The sequence below is a fragment of the Camelus dromedarius genome, chromosome 3, assembly GCF_036321535.1.
Source record: "Camelus dromedarius isolate mCamDro1 chromosome 3, mCamDro1.pat, whole genome shotgun sequence".
Taxonomy (NCBI): domain Eukaryota; kingdom Metazoa; phylum Chordata; class Mammalia; order Artiodactyla; family Camelidae; genus Camelus; species Camelus dromedarius.
The window spans coordinates 106311072-106334384 of NC_087438.1; the positions used below are offsets into that span (position 1 = coordinate 106311072).

The window sequence follows — 23313 nt, forward strand, 5'->3', positions numbered from 1 at the left end:
TCCGGGGTCTGGGGTAGAGCCCAGGAATCTGCAGTTTGGACCTACTCTCTGAGAAATTCTGCAGCACCCACAGGTTTCTGATCTGGGCCAGAGGGGACAAGACTTGCCCGAGGCCTCACAGTGAGTTGAAGATCAGGTTGAGATTAAAACGCGGGTCTCCAGCTCCCAGTCTGGCTCTTTCCTCCTACTCTTCAGCTGTTCCCCTCCCCCCTCCCCCGAGCACCCTAAAGGGAGGAAGCCAGGGATGGGGACCAACGATGCTGGTTGTGGCTGGTAACATTTACAGTGCTGTGCTAGGCATTTTACATGGCTTGTCCATTTAACTGCAGGAGGGGTAGAAAAAGGGACATTCTCTACAGCAACATGATCCCTTGGGACATTTGAGCATCAAGTGGCTGATTTTAATGTAGCCCTGGAAAAGAAAAACCGGGACTAAGGTGCAGAGATGTGGAGAAGTGCACTTGAAACCACACCATCAGTGCACTTCCCATTTGCCAGGGACATGTACCATCTAGGTAGAGGTGGTCTGGTGACTCTGTTACTTGGAGACAGAGCAGGCCGGCAGGAGGGAGATATGTGTGCCTGCCCACAAGGTGTGGACCTGCCGCATGTGCATCTGTGCCAGTCTGCCACCTGAGTGTCTGTGTATCTCCACATGCACACTGGCAGGTGCTCTGTGTGCACACATTGGTGTGTAGGTCCTGCCCCCTCTGTGGGTGTGTGTGCTAGCAGCACCTTTGTGCGCAGGCATGTGTGCAGAGGAGGATGTGCTGCTGCCAGCTAGGTTCCCACCAGCATGAAGAAGCTATATAGAGTGTGTATGGTGCAGAGTGTGCATGCGTGTGCACACAAATGTTTGCAATGCAAGAGGATCCCTGAAATCCAAAAGGGCAGAAGTAGAAAGGTCACTAGAGAACCTGTTTTCCTCATTCAGGTGCCACCTCCACATTATATGCACTATCCTCAAACCAGCCAGGTGCAAGCCTGCCTCAGGACCTTTGCACTAGCTGTTCTCTCTGACTGGTCTCTCTTTCCCTAGACATGCTGATGCCTCACTCCCTCACCTTCTTCACTCAGATGTGACTTCTCAGTGATGCCTACTTTGATTACCTTATTTACCTTTGCACACTGCTACCCACCCTATGTAGTCCGTGTATCTCCCACCCCTGTTTTATTTTTCTCTATAGCATTTGCCATCTGACCTACTTGTACAGTTACTTATAAATTTATTATCTTGCTCCCCTACTAGAATGCAAGCAGGGGTTTGTCTGTTTCTCTTCATGGCTATGAACAGTGCCTGGCCCTTAGTTGGTGTACAGTAAATATCAGTTGAATGAATGAGTTTGTGCACCACCTGTGCTTACTCGTTTTCTTTAAACTGTCTAACTTTTGTTACTGAAATATCCACTTTTACCTCTTCCTAAGCAGTAATATACCTTCACAGGTTTGGTATGCTTATTATACTCCTTTACCAATACCCATGTGAAATTTATATAACCATTAAGATGTTAAGTATCAGGGTACCACTTAAATCCTTTTGCTGACTCCAGAGGTGTGGGGGTGCTACATTCTAGGAACCACTGGTCCAGTCCAGTTCCTTCGCTGAAACACACGGACAAACTGAAACCCAAAGAGGGTCCGGAACTAGTCCAATGTCTCACCCAAACTGTGACAAAACAGACAGTGGAACAAAATTTCCTGACCTCCAGTCTGCTTTTCTTTTGCAGTTTCAGGGACAAGGGGAGGGTGGGGCTGGATGGTTCAGCTTCTCTTTTGGCAGGAGACTCCTCCTGCAGGAGGGGAGCCAGATATGCCTGGTAATTGGTGAATGGCACGGGGTCAGGGGGACGGCAGGGTCAGCAGCCTCCTGCAGGCCCAGGGCCACAGTGCCCTTCTGGCTGCAGGACTGTGTACTGAGTGGTGGGAGCCAGCCTCAGCTGCACCTTCCCTCCCAGAAGTCTTGGACCTGGGGGCTGCTCCAAGGGGGCCTGGGTGCTAACATTTAACAAGAGGCAGAGCTGGGATTCAAACCTGGTTCTCTCTGCTACAGCCCATTAGCTAGAGGCTGACATGATGCTGAGAGGATGCTGGCAGGTGAGGGGGTGGAAGGGGGAGGGGAAAGTTGAGCCGTGTCTGACTGTGAACAGAAGAGCGAGACCAGACCCACAGAGGGCTGGAGAAGGGAGGGAGACAGACAGATCCCTAAGTTGGTAGAGTTATGCAGAGGTAGGTTTGTGCAAAAGGCTGGAGTTAAATCCCCCTCAGGTGTGCACAGAGCTTTATCCTATAAAAATCATTTCTGCATCTCATTTGTTCAGCAGTGACTCTGCAAAGCAGGTATAATCATCCCTGGTTTACTGATAAGGACGTTGAGACTCAGAGAAGTGACTTACTAAAGGTAGCTCGAAGAGCTGCATGTGGGAAGGAAAAACACTGCACCTATGGTTCGATTTGGTAAAGGAGGGCTGCCTAGGGGAGGGCAGGCAGGCTGAATGAATATGGGAGTGAGAGGCAGGAGCGGAGAGCTGGGCAAATTACCTTGGTAAATCACAAAAACCTTTCTGAGCCTCAGTTTCCTCACCTGTAAAATGGATCTAACAGTACTTCCAGTTCACAGCTTGCAAAGATAAAATAAAACATAAGAAAATAATGATAATAATGCCTGGAACTTAAGAAGTGCTCAATAAACAGCAACCTAAATAATGAAAGTGAAGGGCGCCGGCCGCTGACAAGTTTGCCCACGGTGGTCACCGGCCACGACGCAGGGATTCCCAGCACCTTCTTCCGCAGACGTGAGCGAGCCTGAGAGCGGGAGAGAGCTGGCAGGCCTGGGGGAGCCCGAGGGGCCGAGAGAGAGGGCTCATCTGTCCCAGAGCCGGTGGCCAGGACGCCCCCCAGGGAGAAGCAGCGGCGCCGCCTTCCCGGCCGGGACCCGTAGGGGCCGGGCTCTGCGAGCGCTCTGCTCCCTCCGCTGCCGACCGCGCTCCGCGCTCGGCGCGCGCGGACTGCAGCGTGCTGGGGCCGTCATTATCATTCCTCCGGCATTTTTTTTCTCCCGGCTTATTTATTTTTCTGTGAGGAAGGAATGCGGGGAATTTACCACAGGGCGCTGGCCTTCCCTTTCGGCAGTGCGGCGGCCTCGTCTGTGAGAGGGAAGCGGCAGAGACAGATGGCTGCGGAGGCGGCGGCGGAGGAGGGTCCCGGAGGAGGGTCCCGGCTGAATCTGTGGCCCCCGCGGCGGGGCGGTTATGTAATCCACCCGGAGGCCAACGGTGCCGATACCTCGGTGCTTCGGGGCTCTGGGCACGAGCCTTGCCATGTACACAGATCCTATGGAACTCTATCTGGACCAGCCCATTCACCTACAGCCTCTGGGCAAACCCACAGGGTGGGCGTGTTCCTCAGTCTTTCTCTCCAGCTGTCTTGATGGGGCTGTGAGTGGAGTTCGGGGTAAGGAAAGAGGGTGAGGATAGCTTTGAACCTTCCAGGCCCCTCTGGGCTGTCCTGTGGCTTGGAATTTACACATGTCCATCTTTCAAGACCTAGGGCACATGCCATCTCCTCCAGGAAGCCTTCCCAGATTGTTTCATCCTGATTCAGTGCTCTTAGACTCTATATTTTTCCTGGCACTCAGTGGAATATTCTGCCTCTTAGATCTAACGCTGCCATTTGAGATTTCATCTTCTTCACCCACAGGCTTGTTGCTCCCTCCCTCCTTCCTCTCTCGTATTTCCTCTAGGAACCAACCTCTAGATCTCTGATCTAGAATCTAGATGAGTCTCGGATCTAGAGAAATCTAGATTTCATCTCAGGGAATGGTGGAGTAAAACGTGAAGGTGGATTTGGATTGTGGGAGTGCTCAACTTTCAGTCATCTATTTAGTCAACGCTTAGTGAACCTGTCCCAGGTGATAGCCTCTGCTGAGTCCAGGGCATTGAGAGAGGATGGGACCAGCCCTGGCCCCAGCCTGCCACAGGGCCAAAAGGAAGGGCTGTATCACTGTAGAGGGCCCAAAGTGTGCTAGGCCATGGGCTGGGGGCTGAGGACCCAAAGATAGACTGGGCCCAGCCCTGCCCCTGGCAGAGGCACAGATTAGGCAGAATTCTCTCTCTCCCGCCCTGGTGCACCAACTTTTTGTCTCCTGGATTAAATGTTTTCTCTGGAAGGGTAGGGTTTGGCATCATTTCTGTTCTTTCAAGGCTCTCAGGGCTGGGATGATGGAGACTGATGCAGCAGGAGAGCACTGGGGGCCTGAGGGGAGGGCAGGCCTGGCTTACCAGGGATGTACTGGGAGGTGGGAGGCTGGGCCTGAGCTTGGCTGTCTGTGAACCAGCCCTTTCCAGTTTGCTGTGCACCTGGGGTGGAGCCTGCCTCTCTGTGGGTCACCATTTCCAAGTCCCTAAAAATCTAATTGTAGATTAATGTTTAGTCCAGTATAGTAGGTAGGAGGGAGGTGGTGGCTCCTGGCCCTTGGCAGAGGAGGACCCCACAGCAGGGTCCTCGTCAGCCAGCAGTGAGTAGTGGTCTGCAAGGATAGCTGCTACCCAAGGCCCATGCCGACCTGGGGGCCCTTGTCTTAGGTTCCCCCCAACCCACCCATCCTGCCCTGCCTGATCCCGACCTCCTACCAGCAAGAAGATACTAGGAGTTGGACCAGTCTCAGCCTCCTTCCCCTTGGGCCTTGGTTCCTGAGCTTTCTCAACCCATTGTTTCCTACAAGCCCCTCTCTTGTTCCAAGGCCCCTGGGCCAGGTTGAGCAGGGGAGGAGCAGTCATCTAGGAGTCTGGATGGACTAATGAGAGCTTCCTGGAGGAAGTGGCATTTGGGCTGGGCCAAAGCAGTGGGTGGGGAAAGTGAGTGTGCTTTGTGGGCTGAGCTCTTCAGAAGGAGGGACCCAGGCTTGGGATCAGTAAGACTCCCAGCTCCAGCTCTGCTCTGCCTGTCCCTTGCTAGCTGTGAGAGCCAGGGTGAGTTTGCTAATGCTCTGGGTCTCATTTTCTTCATCTGTAAAACACAGGTAAGGGGGCCTCCCTTGATGAGCTTCGGTGAGGATTCGATGAGAAAATACATGCTAAACCCTTATCTTGGCAGCATCTGTCACTCCTCTTATGTTGGCTGTTATCATCCTCATGGACTTCATCATTGTTCTGCAAGCCCCGGGGAAGGTGTAGGGCATAAGGCAGGACACAGGAATGACGCATTTGAGGCTCCTGCCCCCAAGGTGCTTGCAATCTCTGGGGGGGGATATAAGACCCAGACACTTATTGCTGCAGGGGAAGATGTTGGGAGGAGGCAGCATGGCCCACATGATGGGCCTTGGGCTGGGTGCTGGGCCACCCTGGGCTCGAATCCCAATTCTGCTCTGATTAGCTTTGCCACCTTGAGCAAGTCACTTTACCCCTCTGAGCCCATTTCTTCTCTAACATGGAGATGAGGGGACTGCTGGCCTTGTGGCTGCTGTAAATGAAACCAGGGCCTGGCATGTGGTGAGCACGCCCTGGAGGGAACCTCTTACTAAAATGAATAATATGCAACGTGGTGAGGTTATTAAGGGTGCAGATAAAACAGGGAGGCTTTCTGGAGGGGGTGGTGCCATTCAAGTTAGGTGGGAAGGCTGAGGGGGTTGAGCATGTAGAAAGGATAGGAAACAGAAGGGTTCCAGGTGGAGGGGTGTGTGCAAACCCCACAGCGAAGGCCAGAACTCACAGGGCAGGTGTGGGAACATGAGCCGTTGGACTCCCTCTGGCTGCTGAGGGTACAGAGAGCAGGTGAGCAAGCCTTCAGGCAGGCCCTGACGTCAGGGGCCCTGAATGCCAGGATGAGGAGTTGCCGCTTGATCCTCCACGTCCTGGAGAGGCAGGAAAGAGGCATGACACCGGTGGAGCCAGGGTGGGGGCTGGGGGATGAATCTGGCAGCGTGGGGCGGGTAGATTGGCGGGGGAGAGACTTTGTGGCGGAGAGGCCATTTAAAAGGCTGTTGCAAAATCATTTTTCCTGATAAAGAGCTGGGCTGAGTCATCTGTGGAGGAGAGAAGTCACATCCAGCTCCTCCGCGCTGCCGTCGATGTGGGATTTTCCTCTTTGTCAGCTAGTCGACTGGCTGCCTTCCCCGGAGGCTTTGGGAACCGAGGCCGGCTCAGCATCCAGGGGAAGCTGGGCTGCAGGGAGGACCCAGCCGGAGTGAGTAAGGTGAGCACCCAAAGGTGCCTTTGCGGTTTAGGGTGTGTGACTTGGGGCATTCGGCATCCCTCTTTGGTCTCAGTTCCCCTCTGGACATCAAGGGAGAGGCACGTGATGACTTCTGCCAGTTGGTTAGTGGCAGGGCTCCCCGCTTCCATTCCTATGCATCTTTCGTGTCTGGCAGTCCTTCCCACCTTAGTATGAATTATTCTCCTCCTGAGACGAGGCTTGGCAGTCTGCCGGGGCTCCATCAGGTTGCACTCACCAGGACTTTGGCATGGATGGAGAACTCCCTTGGGAATGGAGGCTGTGTCATTTCCTCCTTTCAACAGGGAGGATGTGGGGCAGGGGCTGGCAAGGTAGCCAGGCCATTACTCAGGCCCAGTTCATCTTCCTGCCCCAGCTGAGGCTGAGCTTGTGCAGCGGCCAGCCATTGGTTCCTTCCTGACCCCACCAGGGGGGCAGTTTACCCAGCCTGTTTACCTGTCCCGTTGCCAAGACTCCCAGGCAGCCACAATGGGCCGTTTCCAGCCAGTCTCTATTCCTACCTCTGGCTCCCCGTCCCTCTCCACCCTACCCGGGGCCTGGGCACTCCCACTGACGGCAGCCGTGTGAAGAAGCATTTCCTTGAATTCTCTCCCTGACCTGACCTTCTGCTCTGGCCTCCGTTCCCCTGCCCCACCTCCTTTGGATCCTCAGTCCAAAAGGCCTGTGGCCGGCAGAACTGATTGCCTACAGAAATGATAGGGGTGGGAGAAAGGGCTTATCCCCATCAGAGCCTGACTTGAACTTGGGTCTCCTGACTCCAGTACTGTGCTCTTTCCACTCCACTGGTGTTTTAGTCCTAGCGGTCATTTCTGCCTTAGAAAGAATGCATTTATCAGCTCTTCTCCCGAGAGGCAGAAGGGAGAGAAAGCATGAGCTGCTCTAGGCAGCTGAGTGTGCAGAGGAGAGGGCACTGCTGGGGGTGCTGATCGCGAGCTGCAGAAACAGAGGACTCTGCAGACCCCCATCAGGGTGCCCCAGAGCATCTACTGGTGCACCTCCTTCTAGAGTCAGGGTCTGGAGGGCAGGGGAGTTAGGAAATGAGATTCAGCAACTGGACTTTGAGTTTTGAATCCCAGCTCTGCTATTTACAGGTTGTATGACCCCAGGCAGGTCTCTCTGAGCTCTGGTTTCATCTGTTAACTGGGAAAACAATCATACTTCTCTCTCGGGGTTGTTGGGAGGACTGAACAAGAAGATGGGTACAAAGCACATGCACAGCACTTTATACGGGGTCCCGGGCCACAGTGAGGGCTCCATAGTTCCAGCAGTCCTTGCCATCTTCATTCCAAAGGCTGAACTCAGGGCCTCTTGTCCCCCTTCCCAATTCAGGGATTCAGCCCTGTCAGACCAGCTCTTCCCTGTGCCTGCCCTCACCCCTTTCTCTCCTGAAGGCCTGTCTTCAGAGTTCCTCATCCATTGTCCAGAGTGGGTCTTTCAAGGGCCGGCACCCCAACTTGGCCCTGTAGAAGCTTAGAGAAGGGTTATGACTTGTCCGGGAACAGGCTGCAACCAGGCAGACCTGGGGAGGGGCAGGTCAGCAAAGGACCTCTTCCCTGTGGCCCTTGGCCATCTCTTGCGTTTCTGACGCTAGGGACCACAATCTTGGACCCTGGTGGCTAGGGCATCACTGGGGTGGCAGTTCCCTAGACAGGGGAATTTTGGATGGAGCTGCCTCCCTTGGTGCCCTGCACTGGGGAACTCTAGGGTGCCCATAGTTGGATCAGCCCCCCTTCTCTCAGCTTTGTTTGTGCAGGGTGGCAAAAATTGTCTGGATTGCTGGCTGGGTCTGGTCCAAGCCTCCTGCCGAATTCCTTTTCTGTGGAGTCACTGTGGGCTGGGATGGGGGGCGCGGGAGCTCCGTCAGAGGCACGGCTCTCTCCTGACCTGGCCCGTTCTGCTACTTTCCTCTTGTCCCTAAACCCCAGGTCCTGGCCCACGGTCTCCTCTGAGATCCTTCCCCTCTCCAAAGCCTCCCAGACCAGCTTCTCCCTGAGGGCCCTTCATGCTCTGACATTTGAGCATTTTCTATCCCCACGTCCTTATAACCAGCCTGGGGAGGGGACTGAAGCAGAGAAGTAAGGAGAAAAACAGAAAAGAGCAAGGACTTTGGGAGCTCTGGAATACATCAACACTGAAGCCCTTTCTAGGAGCCTGGCACTGTGGGAACCTGCTAGCCAGACAGCTTGGTGCTCTCTGGAGTCATGAAGAGCCAGGGGGAGCTGCCCCACTGCTCTCCGGCTCTGTGACCTTGGACAGCTCACGCTGTTTCTGAGCCTTGGTTTTCTCACCACTAAAAAGTGACTAATAATTTGTGCTTCATAGAATTGTTGTGGGAATTAAACAAGATAGTATGTGTGAAGTGCGCGTCTGGGTATACAGTAAGAGCCTGATCGGTGTGAGCTACGATGGCTGCAGCTGCGTCGTAAGAAGCAGTGGCAGGTCTCGGGATGTGTGTCCTGACCACGCTCCATGGGGCTGTGACTTGTGGCTGAGTCTCTGCAGGGCTGTCAGATTGGAGAGAGAAAGCTCTTTACCTGGGGAGCACGGGGGGCAGAGCCGTGTCAAGAGGTGAAATGAACGTGAGGAGTGACTTTATAGCTGAGGAATGTTCATTAGTGGAAGACACCTCTTCCGGGTAGCGAGCTCCCTGTCAGTTGAGTGTGTAAACAGAGGCTAGTACCTCAGGGGCATGGCTGTAGGGGTGCAGGAATCGTGTAGGGAACTGGACCCGATGACAGCCACCCCTGAGATTCTGGTTCTGTGACTTGGGGCAATAATCCCAGCTTCCAGTAACTCTGGAATCCCCTGCTGTGTGACCTGAAGGGAGTCACATCCCCTCTCAGGACTGAGATCTGTGGAGTAAATCTCCTTTGCTAGAAGCAGCTCTAACCCCTCCCAGGAGCTGAGTGGGGTCACCAACTGTCAGCTTATCCCAAGGTAGCATGCGCCCTCTGCCCGTCTACTTGGGCCAGACGACAGTAATCTCTTTGGCATTCGTGACCTCAGCGTAGCCTCCCAACCCCAACGTCAATGCTTTTATCACCTTCTTCTCAGTTAAGGAAACTGGCTCCAAGAGGTGCAGTAACCTGCCAAGGTCATGCAGCTAGCAAATAGCAGAGCCTGGATTTGGGCCGGGAGGCCTGGTTTCTAAGCAGAGCAGAGGACATGGGCCGAGCATGAGCCAAGCCACCTCTCAGGGCCCTCCTATGTGGCTGGCTTCCCCCTACCTAAACTCCCTCCAGGGTAGCAGCCTGGCCCAACCCCCAGAGCCTTCGTCTTTTATAGATGGGGTGATCCAGGTAGGAGGGGAGTCCTACCAGGAGAAAGCAGGTGTCAGGGGTGCGTGGGGCAGGCTGTGTGCTGTCCCTGTTCTGGACAGGTGGGTGCAGGTGTTGGCGGGGCTGGGGGTCACATTGTGATGGTAGGAGGGAAGTCGGAGGTAGAGGCCAGAGGCCTGTGGCTGCTGGGCCTGTTCCCAGTGAAGCTGCTTCTGTGTGGGCTCTCTGCTGACCCAAGTGTGAGCTCCACCCTGCGCCACTCTCTGGACCTCAGGCCCTTCATCTGTAAAATGGAGGTGGTAGTGAAAGGCCTCCTCTGTAAGGGCTCTTCCAGCTCCGAGAGTCCATGAATTCTGAGCCTCACTGGCAGGAGGCCTAGAAAAGCTGTCCCTGGAGACCCACTCAGGATGTCATGGCCAGTGCTAATGAGGGCAAGGTAGGAGGGAAGGCAGGGTCAGATTCCTCAAGAACTAATTAGCTGCCCACAGTGAGGGTGGGGTGACAAAGCCACTGACTGAGCTGCCATCCCTGGCCACGGGCTGTCCCATCCATCTGTCCATCGGACCATTTGTTCCCGCATTCATTTCTTTATTCCTTATTCAATAAGCACAGATTGAACACTGTGTACCAGCTGGGAACTGGGGATGTAATGAAAAATGGTTGCATGTAGTGAACGTACAGATTAATAGGGACCTAACCCCTGACCTCAGGCCTCAGACTCCAGCCCCAGACTGAACCCCAACTCCCACCGACTCTATCCCTGTATGTCCCAAAGGGATCTTTGGGACAAGCAGGCAGCTTGAGCACGGGCTGTGGACCCAGTGAGAACTTGTTATGACTCCAGCCTTGCCACCTTTTGCTGTGTGAACTTGGGTGAGTTTCTTACAAGTCTCTGGACCTCATTTTCTGCTTCTGTAAAATGGGCGAGTAATGCTTGTGTCCTAGTGTTCTTGTGAGGCTAAAATGAAGTAATGCAATGTTCTAGTAAAGTCACTGCTAAAATTAGCCCAACTTAGGACTTTTATAATATTTTAAATTTTTATTATTATTTTATAATACTAAAATATGAGAATTTGAAAAGATTGTTTAAATGAAAACGGGAAGAAATTCTGCAGGAACTTAGAAGAAACTAATAAGGGTTGTTATGTGACTTGTGGTACAGGGCACTCAGAGATGGAGGGACATTTTTCACTGTATACCTTTTGCTATTTTAAAATTTAAAAAAATATTTAGACCATGTGAATGTATTACCTATTCTAAAAAGAGGAAGTGTTAGTGTTAGTATTAACAAATGACTACACTATGAGTTTGAAGGTGTAAAAGGCCCTAAGATATGCACATAGAAACTGTCCTGGGGGTCCACTCATACATTCAGTTATGCTTCCTGATTGCCCACATTTTGCCTGGCACTATTCTAGGGGCCAGGGTTAGAGTAATGAACAAGTCAAGCAAAGTCATTGCCCCCTTAGAGCTTATGTTCTAGGTTGGGGAGACATAATAAACACAGAAATGTGTAAAGGAGATAATTCTGAATTGTGTTGAATGCTGTGAAGAAAATAAAACAAAGAGATGGGTTAGGTGAGGGTAGAGTTGATTATAGAGCAAGGTCCCTCTGGAGAGGTGTTATTCAAGTGAGTCCTGAGTGGTAAGAAGGAACCAACATGGAAGCCACTTGGGAAGAGATCATTCCAGTGCAAAGGCCTGGGGCAGAAGCAACTTGGCATTTTCAAGAAACAGAAAGCCAGCTGGGCAGAGTCCAGTGAGAGAGGAGAAGGGTGGTGGGAGATAAGTCTGGGATGTAGTGGGGCCTTGACTGCTAGGGTGAGGTGTTCCTGCTGGGTATGGTAAAAGGCCATGTCAATAACCTTTCGGGAGGAATCCAAACAAGGAAGGGATTGGTTAATATTGAAAAGGTAATCAGGGGAAGTATTACACAGGCTGTGGCATTTGAGTTGGGCCATGACGACTGGGTCAGGGATGTTTATGAGGAGAGGGGATTCTAGGAAATAGTGAGTAAAGATCAAATTCCAGGGGAAAAGGCCATCTGTAGGAGGAGCATGGGTGACTGTCTGTCTGTCTGCCTGTGTACCCTGTGGCTCTGCAGTTCCATTGCTAACTGGGCCTCTGTCCCTCCTGCAGCATTGGGCCGGAGCACCAGCCTCACCGAGAAGGATCTAAAAGAGGCCAAGGCGAGGAGCCAGCAGATCGCAGCCCAGCTGACCACCCCTCCCAGCTCCAACTCCCGCGGAGTCCAGCTCTTCAACAGGCGCCGGCAGAGGGTGAATGAGTTCACCTTGGAGAGCCACGGCCAGAGGGGACAGAAGCCCAGCCAGGAGTCCCTCCGAGTGACCCCTGCCAGCCCCACAGGCCATGCCCCAGGGCTCAGCCTGAGTGCCACCTCGGTCCCTAAGCCAGGCCCTCCGAGAAACCCCAACTGCCAGAGCTCTGATATAAGGGTCCCTGGTCACAGCATGGAAGGCTGCTCAGAGGAGGCCAGCTTGCTGCGGCACCTGGAGAAGATGGCCAGTGAGGAGGAAGAGGTACCACTGGTGGTTTATTTAAAGGAGAACGCTGCCCTGCTGACAGCCAATGGGCTCCACCTGTCCCAGAACCGAGAAGCCCAGGAGACCCCACCAACCCCACCAACCCCACCAACCCCGCCCCCGGAGGTCCACAGCCCAGCCACAGATGTCAACCAAAACCTCCCCTCATCCAGCACCACGCTCATCACTCCAGCTTCTAACAGCAACCACAACCTGCCAGCCACAGATATCAATCAGAACTTACCGGCAACTGTCACCCCGCAGAGCCTGCCACTTTCTAGTGTCCAACAGAATTCTTCAGAAGCACAACTCCCGCCTAATGGCACAGTGCCAGATTTCAAACCCAGCACCCTGTGTGCTGGTGGGCAGCCCCAGGAGCCAGCTGCAGAGGTGAGATCCAGCACCCTCGTAATTGATAAGGTATCAGCTCCACCTACCACCACCAGCGCCTTCTCCAGAGAAGTTACTCCCATCTCCAGCTCCGGGCCCCCAGCCCCAGATTTCATGTCCAGCTCCCTGCTCATCGATGTCCAGCTCGGCGCCCCAGTGGTGTCAGCAGAACAAGAGATGTCCGGGCAGGCAGCCACAACCATGCCCACCAAGCTGTACAGCGAGGTCCACCTCACGCTGGCCAAGCCCCCATCCGTGGTCAACAGGACAGCCAGGCCCTTTGGGATCCAGGCTTCAGGGAGCACCAGCCAGATGGAGCGGAGCCCCATGATAGAGAGACGACATCTTGGGGAGAAGGCCCTGGCTCCCCAGCACCCCAGCATGGCAGACCGGAGTCCTCGGCCACAGAGACATGTAATGTCCCACAGCCCCATGCTGGAGAGGAGGCCCATGGCACAGCGAAGCCCCGCCTTGGAGAGACGCCCCTTGGGAGCCTTCACCCCGCCCCCTACCTATGCTGAGACCTTGTCCACGGCCCCCCTGGCTTCCCGGGTTAGGTCTCCCCCCTCTTACTCTGCCCTGTACCCCTGCTCTGACCCCAAGCCTTCTCATCTAAAGGGCCAGGCAGTTCCTGCCAGCAAGACAGGCATTTTGGAGGAGTCAATGGCCCGCAGGGGCAGCCGGAAATCCATGTTCACCTTTGTGGAGAAGCCCAAGGTGACCCCGAATCCAGACCTGCTGGATCTGGTCCAGACAGCTGATGAGAAGAGGAGGCAGAGAGACCAGGGGGAGGCAGGCGTGGAGGAGGAGCCCTTCGCGCTGGGGGCCGAAGCCTCCAACTTCCAGCAGGAACCCACAGCCCGGGACAGGGCCAGCCCCGCGGGCGCTGAGGAGAATCTCCCCGAGTGGGCCTCGTGCCTCAAGTCGCCGCGCATCCAGGCCAAGCCGAAGCCCAAACCCAACCAGAACCTCTCCGAGGCCTCCGGGAAGGGGGCTGAGCTCTACGCCCGCCGCCAGTCCCGGATGGAGAAGTACGTCATCGAGTCTTCGGGCCACACGGAACTGGCTCGCTGCCCTTCACCCACTATGTCCCTGCCTTCATCCTGGAAGTACTCCACGAATGCGCCTGGTGGCTTCCGAGTGGCATCCCGAAGCCCAGCTCGGACCCCGCCTGCCTCCTTCTACCATGGCTACCTGCCTGAGAACGGGGTCCTGCGCCCAGAGCCCACCAAGCAGCCACCCTACCAGCTGCGGCCCTCGCTGTTCGTCCTCTCACCCATCAAGGAACCTGCCAAGGCCTTGCCTAGAGCTGCCTCGCCCAGAGCCGCCTCACCTGCCAAGCCGAGCTCCCTGGACCTGGCACCCAGCCTGCCCAAGGCGGCCTTCCCACCGTCTCCTGCCCTGCCTCGGCCCTCCCGCAACTCACCGGGCCTCTACACCTCCCCTGGCCAGGACGGCCTCCAGCCCACTACAGTGAGCCCTACCTACAGCAGTGATATCTCCCCCGTGTCTCCCTCCAGGGCCTGGTCTCCCCGAGCCAAGCAGGCCCCCAGGCCCTCCTTCTCCACCCGTAATGCCGGGATCGAGGCTCAGGTGTGGAAGCCTTCCTTCTGCTTCAAGTAACGGACCCCACGGGGATCCCGCTGCCTGTCAGGGCCCCCCTGTCAGTGGGCTGGATGGAGAGCTGATATGGCAGGAGGTGGCACAGGGCTGAGAGTCAGGAGTATGTGGACTCAGGGCTCAAGGGCTGATGCTGCCAGCGGCTAGCTTTGTGATCTTGGGCAGGCCACCTCTCCTCTCTGAGCTGCAGCTGCCCCTTCCCTACCACAAGGTGGCTGGACTCCATGTCTGAAGGATCTGAAGCCTGCTGCTGGGTGGGGAGGAGGGTCACTGAGAGAAAGCTCCCTTGGAAGGCCCTAACGAGGCTGGGGGACTTCCCTTGGCCTTTGTGAGCAGTAGGGATGCCAGCGTCTTGCTGGGTAAAGGCCTACAAGGGAACTAACAGGGGCTTCTGGAACAAACAGAGCCTGCCCGTGCCTGTGGAACCAGCCAGCCAAGGGCCTGCCTCCTCAGCCGCCCCGGTGGGCCTGCCCTCATTGTGGCCCCAGCTCTGGCATCTTTCTGCCTGTTGCTGGATTCTCACCTCCACAGGTCTATCTCTTCCACCTCTGCCTTCTGGACACTGTTTCTTTTCTGCTGCTTCAGAGACCTTTGCCTTGGCCTTCATATTTTCTTCTCTCCTGGGTTCTGCTGGATGAGGACTTAGCCCACCACTGCTGTCTGATGCTTTTCTTCCTGCCCCTCTGCTCAGCTGCCTCTGTGCCCTCTCCAAACATCTGGCTCCGCTTTCTAGACAGCTAATGCAGTTTATCCCAGACCTCAGTCCTGATTCCACCTGGCTTGCCCTCACTGTTCTGGGGTGTGGGAGGCCCCAGGGGATCCCTGAGAGAGAGCCCTGTAAAAGGATGTGCAGTGGTGGATGTACAGCTAGAAGAGAGCCGCTAGTGATGTATCCATTGGCTGTTTTGGCTTAACCTCAGCCAAGATCTGCACGACTGAAAGCAGCCATCTCCATGCAGTAGTAGAGGCCACAGGGGGAGAGGCGGGAGAGGCAGACTCTGGTCCCATCTCAGCCTCCCACTTGCTGTGTGACTTTGGCCAAGTCACTTTCCCTTTCTGGGCCTATTTTCTCAATGGGGGCCCTCCTAGCTGTGAGAATCTGTGAGAATGGAGAGGATAGGCTGGTGCTTTGGGAGAAAGGCCTTGTAAGTGGTAAGACAGCCCCCCTGGGAAGAGAGGGGAAGGAACGGTCCTAGTTGCTGTAGGACAGATGGGGAGAAGATGTCTGCAAGGGTATCCTGGGAGGGTGTGGCTGGAATAAGCTGCTGCAGGAGGCCTGGGATCAGAAGTTTAGGTTGGGATGGCTCAGGCTCAGGACTGCCTGGTGACAACGGGAGCACAGCAAGGGCGGGGCGGGAGCACAGCAGCTAGGGACGGGACCTAGGAGACCTTATAGTTTTGAGGGAAAGGCTGGGACTTATGAGATCTAGATTCTAAAACATGGTCTCCATGTGTATCCTTGGGTCTCAGTTTCCCTATTCACGCTGTGACGGTTTTGAGTCAGGTAGTCTGAGATCCTCACCACCTCTGAACCTTTGATGTGCTGCAGCCCCCTCCAACAAAACCAGGCTTTGTGGGGGGATGAGAGAATATAGACGCAAGAGGCAGAATTCAGATGGAAGCTTCCCAAGACCGGGGGCCGAGCACCACCCACTTTCCCTTTCCCAGCCCTATTTCTGGGCTCCCCGACGAGGTGAGGGGTGGTGGAGGCGGTGCCCATGCTGGGCTGAGCCTGCAGTTTTCGTGAGCTCTCAGCTCGTCTCCATGGGAACAGGGGTGCCTTCCCAGTGAGTTCATTCTGCCCAGAACATGGGGGCATGCGTGGGGGAGTCATGAGTGAGCTCAGCTCCTTCATGCCAGGCCCCTCCCAAGACAGAGTGAAGCCCCTGTTCCAGACCCCTGCTCCCTTCGACCCCTGAGGGCCAGCAATGGAAGAGCCCACCCTTCATCCTGCAGCTCCTGCGGCCAGGCTGGCCAAGCTCTTCCCTCAACTTTGTTTTCTCTCCTGTTCTCAATACACTCTGCCTCAAATCTGTCTTGCTTCTTTCTTTCTTCTGCGTTCGCTGGCTGGTGGTCAGGGCCCTCTCCCTCCTCCCTGATTCTGGCCTGGGAAGTGGCGGGGAGGGGGGGCTGCTCAGTTACTGCGTGTGAGCCTGTGGTACATCTCCGCGTGCTGCCTGCATCTGCTGAGTGTCTGGATCTGCCAAGGGTACAGCTGTGTGCTGGCTTGGAAGTGAGGGCTGCCCTCTCTCCTCCCCGGGTCAGCACTGAGGAACCAAGATCCTGTGGAAATTGCATTCTTCTGTTTTCCTTCAAAGTTTAGCCAAAAAGTCTGTAGATCATGGGGAAAACCCATGCCCCTTAAGGCCCAGCTTTATTTTAATTCCTTAAGAGTAGAATTTAAGGGCCTTTAGCCAGAGCATATACTCTTTCCGGTTTCCTCAGGTCACTGCCCCCCCGCAACCCTCCACCCCTATTATCTAAATCTGGCCACTTTCCACAGTCATCACCACCTGGCTCCTGAAAACAGAGTTTCTGCCCCTGGTGGAGAGGAACAAACTGCCATCAAGAGTCAGAAAAATGGGTTCTAGTCCCAGATCTGCACCTGACTCCTTGTATGACCTTAGACAACCCCTTCCACCTCTGGGCCTCAGTTTCCCCTTCCATGCAATGGGAGGATTACAGAGGCTGTCTGGGAGCTAGCTCTCTGTGCACTCTGATAGTTCCTGTCTGACTGTGCTCTGCTCTTACCCTCACCCCACACACATGCCCTGCTTTGGGGCTGGGGCTGGGTTAAGTGGGTGCTCCTTTCTGAATTTTCACCCACGTGCATTTCCAAGGAGTTCTGGTGTGTACAGTGCATTAAGGTCGTTGACAGAAAGTGAATAGTTCTGATTCCCTGCAGCCTTTTGGTATTATGCACCCAGCCGCCAACACACACACACACACACACACACACACACACACACACACACACACACACACACACACACACACACACACACACCAGTACCCAGACATGGTGGATCTGATGAGGTCAGGCCCTGGCCCAGCTCCAAAGGATGAGGAGCTGCTCGCCACTGCCCCCACCATCCCAGCCTAGGGTTCTGAGAAGTAAATTCCTTCCACTTGCTGGCCGTAGCCTTCCCCTTGTGGCTACTAAAGGCAGAGACAGCCCTGAGAGATTTCAGACAGTTATCATAGCTCCTCCTGCCCCAGTCTGCTCTTCCACTGACTGAAAGCCCTGGTTCCTCTGCCTCAGTACTCGCTGATGGGCTTGGATCATAAACTCTTGGCTCCACTTCCCACAGACAGACTGACTGAAAGATCCCTGAGATGTCTCAGGGACAGCAGCTCCCAGTGTCTCTGGCTCATGTATGACAACTCTGACCCTGGGTGTAAAGGAGGGTAGAGCCCATGCTGAGCTTTAACTCCTACTTGATGATCGGGGCCTTGGATGTCCCCAGGAGATCCCTAACATTACCATCTCGTGAAAAATCTCCTGTTCATACATTCACACCACATTCCTCTTTAGGTTAAAGGGCTCTGTTTCTGAGTGTTATCATCTAATAGCTGCTGCATTGTTTGGAGAAGACATATATTTTGTTGCTTCCTTTTGATTGGGAGAAATTAGAGTCTGATTGGATGAGACGGTTCTGATTGGACAACTGGCTTGGCTATGGCTGGTTACTGATTGGATGAGAGAATGGAGCTTATGAATGGTTCTATATTTTGATTGGGTAGGAGACACCGAATGGACTCTGAGGGATGACTGCTGGTGAATTTGGATTGAAGACTGAGTGAATCGGCTTATTGCTGGAATCTGATTGGCTGAACAATGAACAACTGGATGGTTTAGCAGATACATGCTGGGCATGGATCTCCAAGCCTTGTACTTTCAAGCCAGTCCAAGCTGTTTAAGCCTGGTGTCCCTGCCTATGAGCAGCAGATAGTCTCTCTCACACAAACACACATATCCCGGTGGGGCAGAACGCACCGGATAGTTATTTACACCTCTGAACTTCATTTTCATCATTGTAAAATGAGTGTGAGAATGCAGGCTACCTCACCAGGTTGCTGTGAGGAGCTAGTGAGAGAGTAAGGATGAGAATGAACTTTGTAGGCTGGAAAGTCCCTAAGGAGGTAGGACGTAGGAAAGGTAGTGTATAGCAGAGCAGTGCTTTATAACCTCAAAGTTCACCAGCTTGGCCTCACCCAGTCCACACTCCTCACCTCATGCTGGCAAGAAGTCCGCTGAGGGGGTTGTGCTGCCTAGGGAGGAACCACCCAGCATCCCTTTATGTTTCCATCTGTCAGTGGGAACTTCCTCCCTGTTCAAGGTATCCAAGGAACAATTAGGAGGTGACCATGGCAACCCAGCAGGGGATTGGGACTGAGAGGGCCTTTCCTCAAGTCCAACTTTAGTAATAATGACCAGTATTTTTGGTTTTAATTTTTTGAATAGATAACATAGCCATATAGTTCAAAACCTTAAACTTATTTTAAAAGTAATACCTTAACAGCTTTATTCCTACCCCTGTGGCTGTGTACCCTGCCCTGTTCACCCAATTTCCTAATAGGGAACCACTCTGGTTGCTTTCACACGTATCCTTCCAGTATGCCTTTCCCATAACTAACATCTGTTGCACCTTACTCTCTTCCAGGGAATCTTCTGATACAGTGATACTGTTTTACATGAGTTATCTCATTTACTCCTCACAACAGTCCTGTAGGGTATGTGCTGATGCTATACTCCCATTTCACAGAGGAGGAAACTAAAGCCCAGGGGCTTTGAGTTGCTTCTGTGGCTGAAGCAACTTGCCCAAGTTCATTTAGTAAGCAAAGTGGTTTATCTCCAAAGCGTGCGTTCTTAATCGCTAGTCAACCCCTCCCCATTAAGCACAGGGACAGGCGGCGTGGGCTGTTCCCAGCATCTGGGCTGAGAGTTGGGGCACCTGCGTTTTACTGCAGGCACTACCTGACTGTGGTCGCTGGCTTCTCGATTCTGCACAATGGACACAACATACTAGGTCCCTTCTGAAAGCCCAGTATAGAGGAGCCCAGCACTAACGCCTGCCCCCACCCTCTCTGCTCTCTCCCCAGGACCGCCGGGAGAGCCTACCCACCTCCCCGCCCTGGACGCCAGGCACATCCCGGCCCCCCAGCAGCCTGGACGGCTGGGTGAGCCCGGGGCCGTGGGAGCCGGGCCGTGGGAGCAGCATGAGCAGCCCCCCGCCGCTGCCGCCACCGCCACCTCCCATGTCCCCCTCGTGGAGCGAGCGCTCAGTATCCCCGCTGCGACCTGAGGCAGAGGCGCGGCCCCCCAGCCGCCAGCTGCAGGCGCTCCTGGCGCGAAACATCATCAATGCGGCCCGGCGCAAGAGCGCCTCCCCGCGGCCGGCGGGCGCCGAGAGCCTGCGCCCGTTCTCCCCGCCTAGGGCTCCGCCGCCTCCGCCGCCACCGCCGCCACCGCCGCCACCGCCGCCGCCGCGCATGCGCTCGCCGCAGCCCGCCCGCCCCGGTTCGGCCGCGGTGCCCGGGGCCACATTCGCTCCCATCCCGCGGAGCCCACTGCCCACCGGGCCCTCGCTCTGCACCAGTCCCCAGAGCCCGCTGCCCGTGCCGCCCAAGCCATTCCCCTACCGCCGCTCGCCCACGGACTCCGACGTGTCCCTTGATTCCGAGGACTCCGGGGCTAAGTCGCCCGGCATCCTCGGCTACAACATCTGTCCCCGCGGGTGGAATGGCAGCCTGAGGCTCAAGCGTGGCAGCCTCCCCACCGAGGCCTCCTGCACCACCTAAAGCCGTCCCTGCCCCCACCGCATCCCTGCCTAGGGAGGGCCAGGCGGAAAGAAGAATCAGGACTTGCAAGATCCCAGCACCGCATCCCCCAGGGGTCTGGCCTCTTTGATAAACCCAGAGATAAGGGGTCAGAGGATGAAAGCTCTGGGCTTGGGGTTAGGGTAGTGATCCAAGCTTGAGTTCTAGCCCTTGCTCAAGTCACTTGGGAAAGACCCTTCCTCTACTGCCCCTCAGCTTTCCCATCTGTTTAATGGAGCTTTGGCCAAGGCAATCTCCAAAGGCCTAAATTCCCCCTTCCATCAATACACGCACATGAATGCCTTGGAAGGGGTAGGGTGTTGTACATATGGACCCCCAGACTTGCTGCATTGAAAGATTCTATATCCCTCCCTCCCTGCCCTGCTCCTGTCTCTGGAGTCTGGCAAATGAGGGGTGTGTTCAGAAGATCCTATGCCTAAATTCCCTGTCCAGGCCCTGGCTTGACCATCCGCCTCCCTGGCACCAAGTCCTAGGCAAGAGCAGCTGTTTTCCATCCCTTCCCAGACAAGCTCTATTTTTACCATGGTGACCTTTAGAGAGGGTCTCCCGGGCCAGCTCAAGGTGCCCTGCTGTCCTCTCTGGGGAAAAGAGGCGGGAAGATTCCTCTTCTCAGATCCCTCTCACGCTTTTCTACACCCCAGCTAAGACTGCCCCGGGCATCTTATCTGCAGCCAGAGAAGAAAGCTGTAAGGCGACGATTTCCCCCTTATCCAGGACTTGGGCCTCCAGGAATTCTATAGGGTCCTCCAACCCATCTATCTCTTCTGGACCCTTTCATGGCAGGCTTGGCTCAAAGTTTAGCTAGGGAGAGAAGAGTTAATGTGGAGCTAAATGCTACCCTCTGGCTTTACCCGATGTTCCTGAGTTTGAGGTTGCCCATTTGGAAGCAGGAAGGCAAGAGTTCCTGGTTATGGGAGGTATGCAAGCAGTGGCCAGGATGCATAGAGGAGATTCTAGTAGGGAATGGATTGGCTCAGATGACCTCTGAGGGCTCTTCCCATCCTGAAATGCAATCCATGGTATTAGGAAGTGAGGTAGAGTAGTGCTAGAGAACTGGCTGGGCAGACGAGCTTGCGTGGGTGAGCTGGCCTGTGTTTCTGGTTCCTTAGGAAGTAGCCCACTCTTCAGTTGCAGGCTCCAGCATCCATATCCTGCCCAGATGAGTGGGCACTGTTCTGCCTCATCTGTTTCCCATCTAGCCTAGCCAGTGCCTGGTGCCCAGTGACCTTGGGGAGGCTGGATGCAGCCCCTGGCCTGTCCCTTAAGCCATAGTGACTCTGACTCCAATCCCCAGGAGGGATGCAGGTAGGCATGTGCCTCAGTCCTACAGTTCCCAGAGTTGGCTGGTGGTGCCCTCTAGAGGTTCAGAATATCAGCTTCAGGATACTAAGTGTCGGGGTGGGGGTGGGGGACTGGAATTGGCTGACGATCAAAGGTTTGTTTATAGGTGAAAGGATACCAGGATGTTGCCAAAGGTGAGGGACAGAGTGTGATTTGAGGTTAGGGGTAGACTTACCCACACACCAGGGTGATAGCAAACCTGGAACCCCTAAGGGAGGCTAGGGCAAGCTGAGGTCAGGATGGGAGAGACTCAGGGATGGGGTGGGTGGATGTTTTGGAATAAAGGGCTGATCCCGGAGGATTCCTAGGGCCTTAAGATTGGGAACACAGGCCCTGTTGGTAAGAAGATAAGAGAGTGCTCCAGCTTGGTCAATGATGAGTGATCACATTTACTGAAGTCCCCACTTGCTTTAGGGACCCTTGTAGCATGGGAGGCTGGGGCTAACGGCTTCTTTCAGAGAAAAGATACTATCAGGCCACTAGTTGAAACAGTGGCATAGAAAATCCACTTATACCTGCATTTTCCCCAAAAAGCCAACAGGAGGCAGCCTTGGGAAGCTGAAGTTCTATCTGGCTGTTCTCCATCACTGCCTTTCTCCTCCAGTCCTTTCCTCTAATCCACTAGAGACTGCCTGTGCCCTGCCTCTTGCCTCCTGTAGAATTCAGCTCTGGCCTTTAATAAATGCTTCCTGCGTCCTTCTGCCTCCCGTGTCATTTTCAGCTATGTCTAAAGCCCTGCCCCTTTCCCCAACCATGGAAGAGTCCATGGGACGCTGGGTGGCTGGGAGCTTGGGAAGTAGCAATCATGAGGAGAGATGGGGAACAACGAAAACACCCGGGCCATAGAAGTCCCTGGGTTGAAGTTCTGGTCCGGTCATCTACTAGCTGGGTGACCCTGGGTAAACCCACTCCTCCGGGCCTCAGCTTTCCTATCTGTGTAATGAATGAGCTGGGCGGCATGATGTCTCTAGGTGGTATTTCCCAGGCCTTGACCCCAGGGCACTGTCCCTGAAGTGGCCAGGTCCAAGCTGCATCAGGGCCCAGTGCTCTGGGGCTGCTTCCTGACGGCAGGTGGGGGTTTCAGGCAGGAAAAGGAGCCCCTGTGGGAGGTAATGTCAGAGTCCAGGCAACTCTGATGAGCTCAGAACCCAGACCATCAGGAGTGGCCTCTTCCTGATGGGGGTGTCCTTTGCCCAGAGAAGGGGATTGTGGCCCCACTCCCCATGAGGGCAAGGCTGTCCCGGGGACATCCCTCACCTTCCCCTCTGAAAGCTCAGGCCCAGCAGAGGCTGGGCAAAGGACTTTGAGGAAGCTGAGTTCAGGTGGTCCACAACAGAGTCCAGGCTTCTTAAGATGATGTCAGAAATACGCCCTTGCATGGTCTGTCTGGCACACAGGTACAGCCGCCGCCCTGGACCCAACACGTCCCTGCTGGTCCCACCCTTACCCGGGAGTGGTTAGTATACCTCTGACCCAATCTTTATCTTCAGCAGACATCTCTCCTGAGTACAGTATCCTCCTACCTACTGGTGATGCTGGTGCCCAGGCACCTCAAACCAAGTTCATCCCGCACTGAACTCAGCATCTGCCCCCACCCTAGTATGCCTCCCCAAACCACCACTGTTATTTTCCTTTGTCATCCAAGCCAGAAATGGGAGTGGCCCTTTCCTCACCTCCCACATCCTGTCTCTCCCCCAAATACCTCTCGAGCCTCTCCTCCTCCACATGCCCTCTGTCACTGCCCCAGTCCAGCCACCCCATCTCTCACCTGACCACAGTGACATCCTCTTGCCTGCCGTCTAGCTCCCGCCAACCCACTTTCCACAGGGCAGCCAGAGATATCTTTGGAAAATGCCAGCCTGACTGCTCCATTTCGACGCTTTAAACTCCAACAGCCCTTTTTAAAATACACTTTACTTTTGAAAAGCCTGCTGTGATCTGGCCCCTGTCCACCTGTCTGGCCTCATCTCTCAGCACCACCCCAGCCCCCAGTTCTAGCTCTACTCGCTGACCCCTAACATCCTTACACGGGACTTGGCCTTGGCCTGCGATACCCATGCCCCATGAACTCC

General features: G+C 54.8%; 1 protein-coding gene across 3 annotated transcripts in view; it reads left to right on the forward strand.

Annotated features, from left to right (window-relative positions):
- Positions 1 to 21937, forward strand: part of SYNPO (synaptopodin) — a 35329-nt gene extending 13392 nt beyond the window's left edge. Inside the window, exons 1-3 of one of the 3 annotated variants that reach the window (XM_064484442.1) lie at positions 10318 to 10379; positions 11646 to 14032; positions 19163 to 21937. In XM_064484442.1, coding sequence (XP_064340512.1) covers positions 11978 to 14032; positions 19163 to 19861 — 2754 coding nt within the window. In that variant the 5' untranslated portion in view covers positions 10318 to 10379; positions 11646 to 11977 and the 3' untranslated portion in view covers positions 19862 to 21937. Of the gene's footprint in view, positions 1 to 10317; positions 10380 to 11645; positions 14033 to 19162 lie in introns of those variants that run through there. The other 2 variants (XM_031449356.2, XR_010380400.1) reach the window with 2 other exon arrangements.
- The last annotated feature ends 1376 nt before the right edge of the window (positions 21938 to 23313 follow it).